At 41.7% G+C, this 15470-nt stretch overlaps 1 protein-coding gene across 1 annotated transcript in view; it reads left to right on the top strand.

Annotated features, from left to right (window-relative positions):
• MAGI2 (membrane associated guanylate kinase, WW and PDZ domain containing 2) overlaps positions 1–15470 on the top strand; it is an 836940-nt gene that overhangs the window by 741351 nt on the left and 80119 nt on the right. Inside the window, exons 13-14 of the mRNA XM_045564147.1 lie at positions 813–904; positions 10379–10571. Coding sequence (XP_045420103.1) covers positions 813–904; positions 10379–10571 — 285 coding nt within the window. The remainder of the gene's footprint in view (positions 1–812; positions 905–10378; positions 10572–15470) is intronic.

Genomic DNA, 15470 nt, shown 5'->3' with positions numbered 1-15470 from the left:
GTTTCCTAGCTTATTCTTAAGTACATTTCTGTTCTTTCGGCTGACCTCAGAAGAGTATTCTTCTAATTTCTTCTGAGTACACTAATGAAGTCAAAAGTCAATTAGTGGCTTCCCCATTCGAAAATGCTTGGGGGATAAGAGTTCATCTTAGACCCAGATGACTTTCTACCTGTAAGTTCTGAAAAATATAAAGGTATTTTTCACAATATAAGCACTTCACTTAAACCTCAACAGAGAAAAGTCTGTATTTTCTAATTTTTACAGTCTTAAAAGGGACAACATTTATTAGGCATGAGCTTATCCCCACCTCCCCCACCCCCCACACACACACTCTCTCTCTCTCTCTCCTAAACTGGATATATCAAGTCATAAACGGATAGTAGTAAAATTACTAGATAATACTTTACTGAGCAGTTTCAGGGTTTTGCCATCTGTTCTCTCTGACTTCTGTAATAATCATTCAAATCAAAGTAAACATCCTCAAATGACAGCCAAGCTTCTTGAGGGCAATCCAAATGCTCTTAGGAAAATAAAGAGTTATAGAGGCATCAATTTTTTTTCACTTGGAAAATTTGTGTTCTCTTTCTGCTTCTGGTGACATCCTAGTGGTGCCTTTGGCTGATTGCTGTTATTCCAGGGACTACCTAATTTTAGAATACCTACTTTTTTGCTACCATACTTTTTGTATCCATCGACTCTAATAGCACTCTCATTAATCACGTCCACAAAATTAATTTATCATTGGTGTGTTCAGTTCCTCAGGGGGTGGTGGAGGCCAAATTCATTACTCAATGGGATCTCTTTTATGCCAGGTCCAGATTATAAGGAATTGGATGTTCACCTTCGGAGGATGGAGTCTGGATTTGGCTTCAGAATCCTTGGGGGAGATGAACCCGGACAGCCTGTAAGTTGAATGCCCTTTATTTCCACACTTTGGGCTCTGTGTGTGTGCAGGCACCAGGGAAAATACCATTCAATGTGACATCTAAAGGGAAATGTTTTAGGATTCACATAAAAAGTTTAAGGCTTGGTTTTTTTCCTTGCTATTCTCTTTAAAAACAACCTCACAACTTACAAATATCTCATCATAAATCACATTAAGAGAGGTACATTATTATTTTTTAGAATGAAGTGAGTTCCTCTTGAGTATTTCAGTTGTTTACTTGTACTAGAGCCCTGGTATCTTTGGGCAGCAGCTTGTGGGTAGACATGCAGTGTGAAAGAGGATACATGTGAAGAGGTGACTTGGAACAACATCACTATGTATGTTTTCAACCAAAACAGCAAAGAAGAGAAAACACAGGGATAAACCAAAGTAAAATCAAACCCAGTGTCACAGAATTTCATGTAGTTTTGAATTAAGGGATTGCCATGAGACGATGTTCCCAAAGTTAGCTTCAGTTGGCACAATATTGAGAATTTGGAAGGGGCTCTGGAGACATCTTTTTATATACATCTATGTGTTTATACATATATGTGTGTATATTCAGAGTAAAAGCAAAAACTGGTAATAGTTACTAATACATAGAAAATACAGCAAGGCTAGATTTATGAGCATGTATTAAATAAAATATCAGCTATAAAACACTCACTGTAAAAGATGTATCTTAAATGTTACCCACTGTGACTAAGTCAAGTCCATGAAAGTTTTGAATAAATGCGGGTCCTGCGCTGTGCAGCCAGATGTCTGCACCCCATTTCAGCTCTGGCAGCTGGACCCCACGCTAGCTCATGCAAGGAACTTAAACTCTAAGCTTTAGTTTTCTCATCTGCAAGATGTGGATAACGATAATACTTGCTCATAGAGTAGCTTTAAGGATTACAGAAGATAACATATGTAAAGGTCTTGGTTTTGTGCCTGGATCATATTAAGTGATGATTAAATGCTTCTCATTATCAACTTTGTCTTTCCTATTACTAGATTGTTCCAGAAAATAAAATTAAAACTAAAAAAAAACATGGTCAGAAATCTTCAGGAGAAAAAAGTTAACCTAACAAATGAAAGGAATTGTTAACAATTAAAACTGTCCCAGAGTGAAGCAGATTGCCTTGGTGGACAGTGGGCTCCTTCCCACGGGAGGTATTCCAGCAGAGTCAATGAGAACTTGCTGGGAACTCCTGCGAGAGGAGTTGGACTAGGTGATTGATGAGGTCCCTTTCTCCAGAGAATCCCAGGAGGCTGAGCTTGGCCTCCAAGGATGAGGGCACTCCAGGAAAAAAAAAAAAATTATTTCCTAATTCCTGGGGATAAAATTTGGCAACAGTCAACTGGAATCTCACTAATTCCCTGGCTGCCAAAATAGATGTGAACGTGCATTTGCCAAGGAGGATTGGCCAGATCTTCTGAGGTAAAATATAGAGCTCAAGTCACTCCAGGCTTCAATGTTTCTCAGAGACTAAATTAAGGATCCCATGTTGCTGGTACAAGGCGCAAATCTTGTTTTCACTCTGCTCCCATTCACAGGTTTGTTCCCCTCTCCCACTGTCAGCTGATTCTGAGTTTACCAGGGGTCCTTGGTCACCTAGTCAGTCCTCCAGCCTCACTCCTCTCTGTAGCTCATCTTGTTTTTTATAGGAAGAACTGAGAACACTATCAAGTCCCTTCATGTATGTAAGCATTTAACCCACTGATTTGTGCTCCAGAGCCTCAGAATTGTTCTCTAACATGTTTGTATGTCTACTTATTTTGTTTAATCAGCAGGGTTTTAAATTTCTTCTAAGCAAGGACGTCATATCACCCTTTTTATTCTACTTTGGTGCCCCATAAATTAAAAAGGTGTCATTATCCAGAGTGAACCAACCTGAGGTGAAGGTCACAGTCCTCCAGACTGCCACATCTGCCCAAGATTCCTGGCATCAACTGAAATGAGTTTGCCAAATTCCAAAGTCTAAGGGAACAGTCTCCACAGACTGCACCTGGTTTAGACACCAGCTGTAAATTTGTGTGTCCCCACTGTGTAGTGGGTGCACTGTGCACTGGTTACCAACTTGTTCGGTGGGACAGAACTCTCACACGCACACATTACATGAAGTGGGTTTATTACTTACAGATAGGCAGCAAGAGACAACAGAATCCTAGGGTTCATCATGATCTGGTCACTCACGGCTCAGGAGAGATGCCCAGGACAGATGGAGTCTCAACTGTGCATGCCCCACTTGCCCCACCACTGAAAGACCCCCAAAATCAGCCCACTGTGGGATTTATGCCCTGGAGAAGTATGACTGACTGAGCTAGAGCATTGAAGGGCATCCTGTTTCTAGAGGGGACTAGAACAGAACCCAGGCTGTTCCAGCCAGCCCCTCCTTATATCAGGATGTTGCACTCCTAGTACACACTATAGTTATTCTTGAGAAGTATAAGAGAGAAAGGGGGGGAGAACTGGGTCAGTCCAAGGCCACCCAGAGAACTGTCCTGCACCCACAGCCTTTGTCACATTCAGTAATTCACTAGAACAACTCAGAACTCAGGAAAGTGCTATGCCTATGATTATGGTTTTATTATAGTGGAAGGATACAAATTAGAACCAGCAAAAAGAAGAGACACATAGGACAAAGTCTGGAAGGGTCCAAATGTGAAGCTTCCATCCTCCTTAGGGACATGGCTCCCCCCGCCACCCCCTGCCCAGTATTGACACACAGAGTATTGCCAACTGGGGATCCTCCCCCAAGGTTTGGTGTCCAGGGTTTTTACTAGGGTTTCATTACATGGGCACGATTGATTGAATCATTGCCCACAAGATTGACCTCAGTCTCTAGCCCCCTCTTCTGCCCAGAGATCAGGCTGATATCATGTGTTTCTAAGGCCCAGGCCTCTAATTACACGGTTGGTCTTTCTGATATGGTCAGCTGCCACCCTAAGACTCTTGGTGTGGCTGGCCCCATCCTGAGTCAACTCCTTGGCATAAGCTATCAGGTATGATCAAAGGGCTCACCATGAACAACAAAGACACTCCTATTGCAAAGGTTTAGAGGTTACCATTCATGAACCAGGAACAATGGACAAAACCCACTTTGGGCTGAAGCTAAATTCATTATGAAAAAGACATAGGCTTAAAAGATACCAAATGAATAAAACAAATGAAACCATGCTCAAAATAAAATACAACTTTAAGGTAATTTTTTTGTAGCATTTCGTGGGATACTGGGCACTAACCAAAACAACTGCAGGGCATTCAAGGGTAAATCCATATAGAATCCGTTGCACTTATACTTACATAATACCCCAAACTGACCAACCTAAGGGGTTTCCACTAGAAAGACGAGCTCCCTGTTTGTTCTGGAATACACTGACTGACATGCTTCTTTTTCCTTATACCAATCTGTGAGCTCCTTGAAGACAAAGGACGATGGTTTAATGATATTTATGTCTTCCAAGCCTAGCTTTGTACAATAAATATTTGTTAAACGGAATTGAAGAGAGTACTTTTCACCAAGCCAAAGCTGTCACCTAAGCTTCTCAGAAAAAATAATGATCTGGTGTTTACATTTTCTGGAGCCTCTAAATTCGATGGCCTCTGTAGAATTAGTGGCCTAGTTCTAGAAGCAGAGCTGGTGTCCTGGCAGCCCTACAACATGATTTGTTTAGTTCCCTCAGTGTTTTAAAATTGTTGAGCACCTACTAATTTCACATTTAAAATTTTTCTTATTTTCATCTTGTCTTAAAAAACAAATCTAGCAACATTGAGCATGCCTTTCTCCATGACAACTGGCTGAAACTAAGCAGTGGCCCCGTTTAGACTAAGCCTGGCCACAGTTCCCAGACTCCCTTATGCCTGTGTTACTCATTTAGGCTACTATCTTTGAGACTCCCATCCAAGAGGATTGGATTAAATAAAAGAAATTGGAAAGATGAATATTTTATACCAAAGGAGCTTCAACCAGGGCCAGATCTTTATAGACCATAAGAACTAAAAATAGTATCAGGTCTCTTCTCCCATATATAAATACAAATAAAAGATTAAACTATAAAATAAATGTAAGGCAAGGCAACAAAGTTCCAATTCTTCCCATGACATTTACTTTAATACAGTCTTTGACATATGAAATTCTTACTTTGCTGGAGCCCTAGGCTCATGCTTTGTCTGCTTTGGGGATAAACCAGCACCCCATTTGGTAAATATTAATATTATCTTCACTGCCCCCTCTGTGAGCAGTAGAAGGGATTGCATGACTGAGGCATGGGGAGAACATAGACTTGGCTGGCTCAAGAAGAGAGTGGTCGTGCTGGGCTTTGCCTGGCACAGGAGCAATAGAATTGTTACCAAGATGGAACATGTATTGCTCATAAGGAAGCTCAGGTGTGTTCACGCAGCCATGGTCACCACTCAGCCTTAGGACGTCCTTCTGCCTGGTTTGTACATAGATTCCCAGGCTCCTAACCCTTCTGAATATCAGCTTTGCATTCCCAAATCCTTCCTCCCCTCCAGTGGGTAGGCATCAAATATTTATGATAAGCCTCCTCAGATTACATGGATTGCTGGTTATCCTATTACGTTTATTTAGATTTATTCTGGGTTATTCCTTCAGTTGAATGATTTAAGACACACTCCTGCTGCAAGTTACAGTTTTGACATTTAAGCCATGAAGGAGACGCCTAAATCTCACTGAAGCAAGCAAAGCCAGAAAATGAATTTTGAAAACCAGAATATCGTACCTCAGAATGACCATGTCAGGAAGAGTGAGTCTACTGCAAAGATCTCCCATAAGCCTTTCCTTCCTGTTTTCCTACAGTCTAAGTCTGGAGGTAACACACAAACAAAATGCACTAGCCTCGTTTAGCTGCTGGTGTGCTACAAAGGGAGAGGCGTGTCAGGTGACTTTGTCTCCTACTAAAGGAGGTCTCCTAAGTACATCAAATGGGTTTCTGCCTCCACATATACAAAATGGTATTGACATCCCAGGGTGTACATTAAACATGACAGCACGGCTTTTAGCAAATAATGAACAGCAGGACTCCAACTCACACAAAGCGTATGGGCATTTTTCCTGCAAGAGGAAATACTTTTCACAGTTAAATAACAATAGAAATAGAAAGAAATGAAAAATTGCCATAAAGGAACAAAAATGGGATTTCCAGCTGTGAGCTGAAAAGAGATGGAAAGGCATCAGGATGGAAAGATCCGCAAAACACTGCAGTGGAGAAAAGCCATTCAAAGAAAGAGATGATGACAGACCTGCTCCTTGGCACAGGAGTCTGGGACAAACTGGTGGAGAAGTTTCCAAAGGAAAGAGGTTGAAACCTGCTCGCCACAGGGTCAAGTTGTCCCAGGCTACAATTATTGCAGAGCAGGTCTACTGGGGTTGGACTAATGCTGGATAGTACAGGAAAGAGTGAAAGAGATTAAAAGGACTGCAAAGGTGGTTTTGATTTTGTTTGTGTCTGTCTGTCTTGTTTGGTTGGGTTTTTTTCTTTTTAGTATTGGGTTTTCCCCGTGGCTTACTGGGATCTTGGCCACTTGAACATGAATTGCTGTTATTTCACATCAAATGCTCTGTTTTTTCCTGTGCCCTCAAAGCCTGAGTAAAGTGGAGTTGTGGAGTTGTTTTGTTTCTTTTGTTTTTTAGACAAGGCAATTGGAAAGATAGGGCCATGGATCAGCTGTTCATGGGAAAGGTCTTTCTTGATCTGTTTTGCCATAAAACTCTTCCTTTAGGGCCAAAACAATGGGGATGGGATAAAAAGCTCTTCTGAGAGCACCGAGAAGAGAAAGGTGAAGAATGGGACTGAGGGTCAGCTGAGGCCGAAGAGTCCAGTGAGGCTAGAGGGAGGTTATGAATGCGGCAAGGCTGGGAAGCCTCACCGGCCAGTGTAGCCAGAGGTCAGCAAGACCAGAAGGAAAATGTGGCCTGGTGGGTGGGGGAGCCCAGACTAAGTAAGCATGGAGGCGTGGGGGTCAGCAGACCTGGGAAGTGACCAAATTATGATGGTCACGGAGCTCAGGCCCTGCACCTGGAAGACAGTCTCTCAGCAGACTTGGGAAGTAGCCAGTGAGACCACAGATCCTGTGGCCATTGGACCAGGTGGGAACAATCAGAGCCTTGCTACTCAAAGTGTGACTGATCTGTGGACCAGCAGCATCGAACAACTCCTGGGAGCTTGTTAGACAGACATAGTATCAGGCCTCACCCCAGGCCTGCAAGATCAGGCTGTGGGCGGGGAGGCCCAGAACTATTTTAACAAGTACACCAGGTGATTCCTGTACACCCTGAAGTCTGAGAACTGTTGACTTAAGGGTCAGATATCCCGAGGCATGTTCTCAAGAGCTTAAGCAAACATGAGAGTGTGTGTACACTGGGAAGCCAGCATGAGTTACAGTGCAAGAAGGAATCATAGATTATTCAGTCCCTACAGTTATGGTGGCAAATGGGAAATAATAGAATGCATCAAGTGTACAAATCATGTTCGAAGTAAAGAAAAGAAGAGTTGTGATTTTTTTTTCCTGAATAGAAAAATACATAGAGCTATCTGTGTGTCAGTAGTGAAATACAATGTGCAAAGCAGCTAGATGCCACAGGCTAGGGAGCAACAGCAGCATGAGAGCTGGAGGTAGTGACGGTGCGAATGGTCGGCTCTGCGCAGCAAAGGCAGCAGCGGATCCAGCAGGTGGATGGAGCAACATAACTGCACAGGAGAGCCAGTGGACAAGCATCTCTGATGCTTCTCAGTGCACCATGCTCAGCTCAATTCTAGTTTATTTAATATCTATGGCAACCTTTTTTTGAAATAAGGTGGAAGATAATGTAATCATATGATAATACACATACATATAATATATAATACTATATAATAAAATATAACAAAGTGTTATATTGAATATACTATTTATTTAGATATTCCATTGAAGTAGTAATTGAATTGCTGTTTATTTAGAAATAAATATATAGAGGCCTACTCTAACCTACTCTAATATCACCTCTACCACATGACTGACACCTCCCACCTTGCTCTATTGTTTCCATGGCCTTATAGCCATGCCGTATGATTTACACACTTGCTGCATTTATGATTGTCTGACCACTAGAATGGAAGTTCTATAAATCAGAAACTTTTGTTTATTGTTCACTGATGGATTCCTAGTACCTAAGAGTATCCTGGGCTTAATGAATATTTGTTGAATAGATGAATCAATAAGGAGAGCACCTCATATCACAGCACTGTTGCAGAAAAGCATATGTTTTGCTGGGCTCTTCCTTCTAATAAAAGATATTAAACTGCCAGCACAGAATGTAACTTCAAGAATATCTGTATATCTTGCTGTTTATCTTGCTGTCCTCCTATGGCAAGAGAGAAACAGCAATTTTCCAATGTGAAATTTTACCTTTACTATAATATTTTTGTAGAGGGCCCAATAGCAGCTATGGCTCTCTCAGTTATAACTTCTATTTTTTGTTTCTCTATCATCAGTTAAAATCAGAACTATACCTTAAAATTGATAATTATTCACTCAAAAAGTTCACAAGAAATTTTTTTCCTCTATAATTAGGTATAAACTCGCCCACTAAACATGGACAGGAAATCTAAAGGTTGAAGCCTTTGCTTAGGGCCAGACCAACTAAATGCGGCTTTTCATGGGCAGTGGAGAAGCATTAATATTTATTTTAACTGGCTTTTGCACAAAGCACTTACCAAATCTTTGCAACACTGCTCAGTGGGTTGAACCTTTTGAAGAATAGATTGGAACATCTTTATAAAGCAACTCATATATGCAGGTCAGCATGACCGTAGGGAAAATGGAGAATGTCAGAGCATGCCCGACTGCTGCCCTATAGCAAATGTGTGCGGTGGGTTTCAGGGAAGAGCCTTGTGGTGCAGGAGGTGTGAGGCGATAATGAGCCACTCATAAGAGCACTAATATATTCAGCGTTCACCCCACCCCAACCCCCAGGAATAGGGGGAAAGCAGTAGCAGTGTGGGGATTTTCATTCCTATGGGGAAAGAGAGCTACTTGATGGGCCAAGGCTTGTGAGGTCCTTCAGACTATAACTTTTCCTATACCTGAGAAGTCCTGGCATGTGGATCTGGTTGTCATGTTGACAGGGCACGCTGAGCAATGTGACTAAGTGCTAAGGAATCGTTCTGCTGCCACACCTGAGGACATGCAAGCCGAGAAGCTGTAATCCACAGATAGGGGATTTGAAAGAAATTATCGTGCCTGAAAGAAACTGATCTGTGAGCAAGGGATCATTTTATAAGCATTTAAAATGAAACCTAGAGTAAGGCTCTGTAGTGTCGTCAGGCTAATGGTAAGCTCTGCCTTCAGATGCTGTATGTCTAAGCCACTGGCAGAGGAAAAGGGACCTATTGTCCATGAGTTGGAAGTACTGTTTGTAGGTTAAACAGCAAAACTAAAATATTTACTAATATTCTTTTTTCCTCTGAAAAAGAAAAAAGCCTTGCTGATGAACACTAAACTGAGTGCTTCTACTGAGACGTGGGAAACCTTATGTGTTGCCTTTCATCACAGCCCCTGGTTCGGAGAATTACAGCAGCAATAGCAGTAACCGCATTTCCCAGAAGGGTACCTCCTCAGTTCCGGGCATGGGAGCCACCTAAACAGCAGAAGCGTTTCAGGGGACAGGCAGAACTGGGAATGTCCTTGGCACAGAGGGCAGTGCTCTGAAGGAATTCTTTGAAAGAATAGAGCAAAAATCTGGAGGTTTGACTGAGATTTTTTTCGAGTAAGCCAACTGGACAGAAAAAGCCAACTCTGAGTTTTGCTTTTTGTTTTGTTTTCTCTTTACCCTCCAGCTTTTCAAAGCAAAGAAAAAAAAACTTCTAAAGCTTTATCAGTTTAATAAAGTACAGCATCTCCTTTCCCCTGGGCTCTTTTTGATCACTCACTGTGTGCAATGAAAAAAGTTAAATGCTTCGCATGAGTTATTTCATTCAATTCCCCCAATAACTCCACGAAGTAGGCCCCATTACTATTTTCCCATTTTGCAGGTAAAGAGACTGAGACTCACAGAGGATAAGAGGCTTTCCCAAGGCCACACAAATACGAAGTGGAGCCAGAATTCAATCCCCACCTTGTTTCCATTGAGAGCTCATAAGTAGTGGCCAATTAACATCTGACTGTGGGAGGTTAGACTTTTCCTTCAGGGTGACAATTTATGAGCCAGGAAGCAAGTGTCCCCCAAACTTCATGGCAATCAGCATCCATTTCAAAACATTTATTTCTCTAGAAAGGAGGAAGCAACCTGTAAGAGTTGGAAGGGCATCCTTCCAAACTCTCATTTTACACTTTTCAAGTGCATGTTCAGGTTTGGGGCAAGGGATAGAATGTGAGAATAATTTCTTCCACGAGTTACATAAATGTATATAAAAAGAAAAGAAAAGGTTTGAAATGTGAATGTCCTTTCCTTCTCACTGCTTCTCTAGATTTTGATCGGAGCCGTCATTGCCATGGGCTCAGCTGACAGAGACGGCCGCCTACACCCGGGAGACGAGCTCGTCTATGTGGACGGGATTCCAGTGGCCGGCAAGACCCACCGCTATGTCATCGACCTTATGCACCACGCAGCCCGCAACGGGCAGGTTAACCTCACTGTGAGAAGAAAGGTGCTATGTGGAGGTAGGTACCTGGAGTCCGCAGCAAGATTTGGGGCTTAGGTGGGGAGATGCTTTTTGTGAGACACGGTAAGGGTACTTGAAACAAAATTTTAAATCAGTTTCTATATTATTTGAAGAAAGAAACAACCTAGATATTCCCAAAGTAACTATGATTTTGAAAGTCCAGATTTTCACCCCATTAGTGAAAAAATCCAAACAGTCCTTAAGGCTTATCTTTTAAATGTAGTCATGAAAAATTGGTGGCAAAGCCTGGGGCTAATTTATGGTATTTATGCTCTTTGCTCTTTGGTAGATGCTAGTTCTAAGAAGAGCATTATAGCAGTGGAAAATATGCCTTTTGAAAATGTTCCTCTTTTTGTTTACTAACCAAAAAACACAACATTTTGATGCTGTAATAAAGCAACCAGGATAGAAAATGAGCTTTCATTGTAGAGCCTGATAAAAGGTAACAATAAAACTGTTGCCCTGATATAGAAGAATACAGCTGTACCTCGCTCTGAAAAAACGCAATTCATATAGCTCTAAACTTATGAAACAGATAAATTAGAAGTAATTATTCCCCTTACAACCATTTTCTCAGCTTCATAAAAGAATCCACCAAAGACATACTTTTCAAAGTCGGCCCTCATATTCATAATATGATTCAATTTATCTCTCTTCACCATATCCACCCCCCCAAAAAAGAGTTATATTTTTAAGGAATTTGTCTGTTACAAGCACTACACTATTTTATATAATCTGAGCATTCAGCAACATTGGGATTGTAGTTCTTCCCTCAGAACCACCCAGCCTTTGTTCTGTGCTGTCACCTTCTGTCCCTGCAGCCTGCTGGCCTCTCTGCTCAGCCCCTTGATGGCCCTCATACTGTCATGCAGAATCATCAACACTAGAATTAGGACGGACCTGAGCAATGTGAGAGCTCCCTCTTGTTACAGATGAGGAAACTGAGACCCAGAGGTTTGGTGGCTTGCCCAGTAGTCCACAGTGAGCCAGTGACAATGCAGAGATGGACTCTTCTCCAGGGTCAGAGCTTATTTCTTTATGCCGCTTTCAGTCCTCTTCCCCACGCCACCACCATCCCCAACCCCAGTATGTTAGGCCAACCTTTGGCATATGTCACTCCCTACTGTAAGGAGTCTTCCATATGTGCTATTGTAGTATTTGCATCAAAAAAAGGATCACCAGCTAATGACAGGCTGTGAATGACTAGAGAGGATAAGGTTCATTAGTCAGACTAAAAATCCTTTTCTTTTTGAGTCCTTTAGAAACTAGACTTTGAGCAAGGGCAGTCATTTAAAAGGGCAAGTCAGAAGAATTGTCAGCCCTCACCAGTGGAGACTACTATATATCTTGTATTGTATGGAGGTTTTGCTAAGAGGTGCCATTCGTCTTTAGAAATTCATGACATGTCACTTGACCCAAAGAAGTAAAACATCTTGAATTATGCCTTATCCTTGGGCGAGATGCCAGGAGGAAGACAGTGCTTGCTTGGTTAACATTTAACCGTCTCTCTCCCTGCAGAGTGATTTTTAATAAAAAAGTTTTCTGTGCTATATGTTCTGTAACCTAAAGATAAATTAAAAAGATACCTGATTTACAAGGAAGTATACTGCAAAGTGCAAAACCAATGCACCCACATAATTTCATGCTCCCCTTGCCACCAGCTTATTATTGCAAATTAAATTTTGTTCTAATCAGCCCAAGCTATTCGAGTGTGTGCCAAATGCTGCAAAAATGTATTCTTGCAATTTGTGGATCATGTGACTTCCGTAAAGATGCTCTTTGCTGCAGCTCTTACCAACTTTACTCAGTTAGGCTTTTGAGTGTGTTTCAAGTGCATTTAATTTTTGAAAATGTTCCGCTGCAGATTGCTCATTCACACCAGGAGAGTTTCCAAGTTAATTCAGCCCACTCTTCCTTGAAAGCTTCGTCAGTATTGAAAATGATTAAGTTCAGCAAAGGATACTTTGATAGCAAAGTAAATGCCTTGAAACAGGAAGGAAAAGATAAAAACAAAAAAGGCATGAGAAGATGACCTTTCTTCATAGCTGCCATTTCTCTGAAGTGAGAAGGGACAGCTACAAATGGACATGACAATGGAGATGCCTTTTCAAGAATTGTTATTGTCATTATTATTATTATGCTTTCCTAAGCAAAGGCAATGGGAGGTACAGCAAAGGTGGTGGGAGGATGAGATGGTTCAAAGCTGAAGGGAAGTGAGAAATCAGCTTGGGAAGAGACAGGAGCAGAAAGAGGGGCAGTGTTGCCACCTTCTTGCACAAAGGAGCAGTATTATGAGGAAAGGACTAGGAAGAAGGGAGGGCATAAGGGTTACCCCCTTCGGCCTTATCCTTGCCTCAGCTTGTACCAATGCTCTGCCCACCTCAGAAGACAGAGGGCACTGACTTGATGCTCCAGAAAGAGGACACATCCATCACAGGAGATAAAGACGGGTTAGCTACACCAGGCAAAAACTGAAGATAACACAACTTGCCCCAAATATTAAATTATAAAAAAGTGTACACATCAAAGATAGAAAGGCAAAATTTTCAATTAGGCAATGGCAAGCTAGATTTGATCCTCAAAAGTGAGAAGTTGTCAAGTAAGGGGAGAAACTATCCAGTATCATCTCCAATTTTATTTACCAGGTAATTAACACGGATCTGGCACCTTGAACTAGTTTTGAGAGGCAATGTCTTATCCGTGCCAATAGCTCTGATATTTAGGTGCTTTTTTCCCCAAGGATGTTAGAAGCATGCCTTTAATTTCAAAAAATATTTCAAAACAAGTATTTATATGTTTAGTAGCTCAGCTTTGAGCCATTGAACCTAATGGCACATTATTCTGAATGCACACCATTCACCCGAGAGGACAGTGTCTCTGAGGAATTTCCTAAAGTATAAATCTAGAATCTATATGAAAGAAAGTTTTATGACTTAATCAAAGCATGTTAGAGTCAGTCTTAAAGCTATCAGCTTCTTTTCTCTAACACCTAATGCAAAGTCTAATTCTCGGCCTAATGCCAAGAAAGGAAGGTGTTCTTGGCAGCTGGGTGAAAAGTTTAGCCAGTGTTTAGGATGCTAGTGCCTCCCCTGGTTACTACACGTTTTGTCAATTCTAAATGTATTTCCCTTGTTCTTTGTCTGTGAGCGTGTCACCATTTAAACAAGTTGTCTGCCTCGATGAGTATAAACCAGGCATATCTGCACTAATGCCTGCAGGCAGGCCAGCCCCTGACATTTGCAGGACCACAGCCTGTGGGCTGCCCCCTGCCCCAGGAGGTGCCGTGAGGGACCTGGTGCACGTGCACGCAGATACCCCAGCCCACGTGTCCAAGCTCTGTCCACACACATAACCCATCGCCTCAGCCATGCTTCAGGGAAAAATATGCCCATCTGCAGTGCTGTCATCCTTCTGGAGACAGTCACAATAAGAGGCCCAGGCACACTTTGGAAGCAGGCAAGCTCTATGTGGCCACAGAATCCTAGAGTCCTGGTATCTAATGTGTGGTCCAGAAGGGAAACAAAGGCTCCAGTTGAATAAGTCCCTTTGGGCCTGTGGATTACTCACTCTATAAAAAAATAGACAAATAAGTAAACGAATAAATAAATAAATAAGGTATTTTCAAGAGCACTGGAGAGTGGTCAAGACTGTGGTGACCTGCAAACCATATACAGCTCTAGCTAATGAACACCAAATATTTGAAGAGAAACTAGAAATCTGTATTTCTCTAAAATCTCCCTATTTATAAACATTGGAAATTAGTTTTTACAATTATTACACAAAGTACAAGCCAGCACTGTGCAAACCCAGAGCAGCCCCCGGCCAGTGGTTATCTGTTCCCATCTAAGCCGTCTCCCCTGGCAGGCACTGTCAGCAACTCCCACCTTCCCAAAGGGAGACCCTCTCCCAGTCAGCACAGCAGTGATTTCCAGCATGGCTGGTGGGGATGAGATGGAAACTTAACCTAAAAATTAATTATTTGACCTGAGCAGATACTGACTGAATTTTGTGTACCCATTGATATGTGAGACAGAAGAATGAGTCAGGGATCCTGAAAATTAGTACATTTAAAAGACAAAAAAATTGTACGTGGTATTTAGTCCCTTTATGACGTTTTACTATACTATTCCAAAAGAACACTGTTGATCCCCTACCCAGGAAGGGTTTTTGGAAAGAAGACAGTTTCATTTGGATCCAGAGCCAAAGGATGTGGAGTTGCCTCAAAAGCAACCATGCTACCCATTGTCAAGTGTCGGGGAACCAGAACAAGCCCAGGAACAACTTAGAAATCTTCTTAACTCTCTGATTTTAAATATCCTCATTTTGCTAAAGATAAGGAATTTTATTCTGGGATTGAAAGAAAAGTCCAAAAGCAATAGCAAAGTGTTCTATTAATGTATTCGACTCTTTCACTTGCCCTGAGACAACTCATGTTGACTTACTCAATGATTTTCTTTCTCTCTAGAACCTATGGCAAAGCCATTCCCAGCCGTTTACTGGAAATAGAGATAATTTTTCTTTGTTGCCGATTTACTGACAACCACTGCTCTCAACCCCCTAAAATGTGACAGCCAGAAAATGAGATCTCTCTTGTCACTGCCTATGACATTTAGTTACTGATTCGGTCCAATAACTCGGGGAGATTTTCAATTTAATCTAGCAGCATAATAATTGTTTGTTTTTCTTCCCCCTATCTCTAATCACTTTATTTCCAACTTGTACAAGGACTGATAAAGGACATGTGTTTCACAAAGACAATAACAACTTGTCTTTGGATGATGTTTTCCAGCAGGGAGGATACATTTTACAGGCAGAAGTTTTAAATTCTGGTTGAAAAGAGGGAAAGGCTTTGACATTGACATTCTGTTCTTTTAGGACCTCAGTATATTTCTTACAG

This window comes from Lemur catta, chromosome 11 (assembly GCF_020740605.2).
Source record: "Lemur catta isolate mLemCat1 chromosome 11, mLemCat1.pri, whole genome shotgun sequence".
Taxonomy (NCBI): domain Eukaryota; kingdom Metazoa; phylum Chordata; class Mammalia; order Primates; family Lemuridae; genus Lemur; species Lemur catta.
This window is presented reverse-complemented; position numbering and strand designations above follow the sequence as displayed.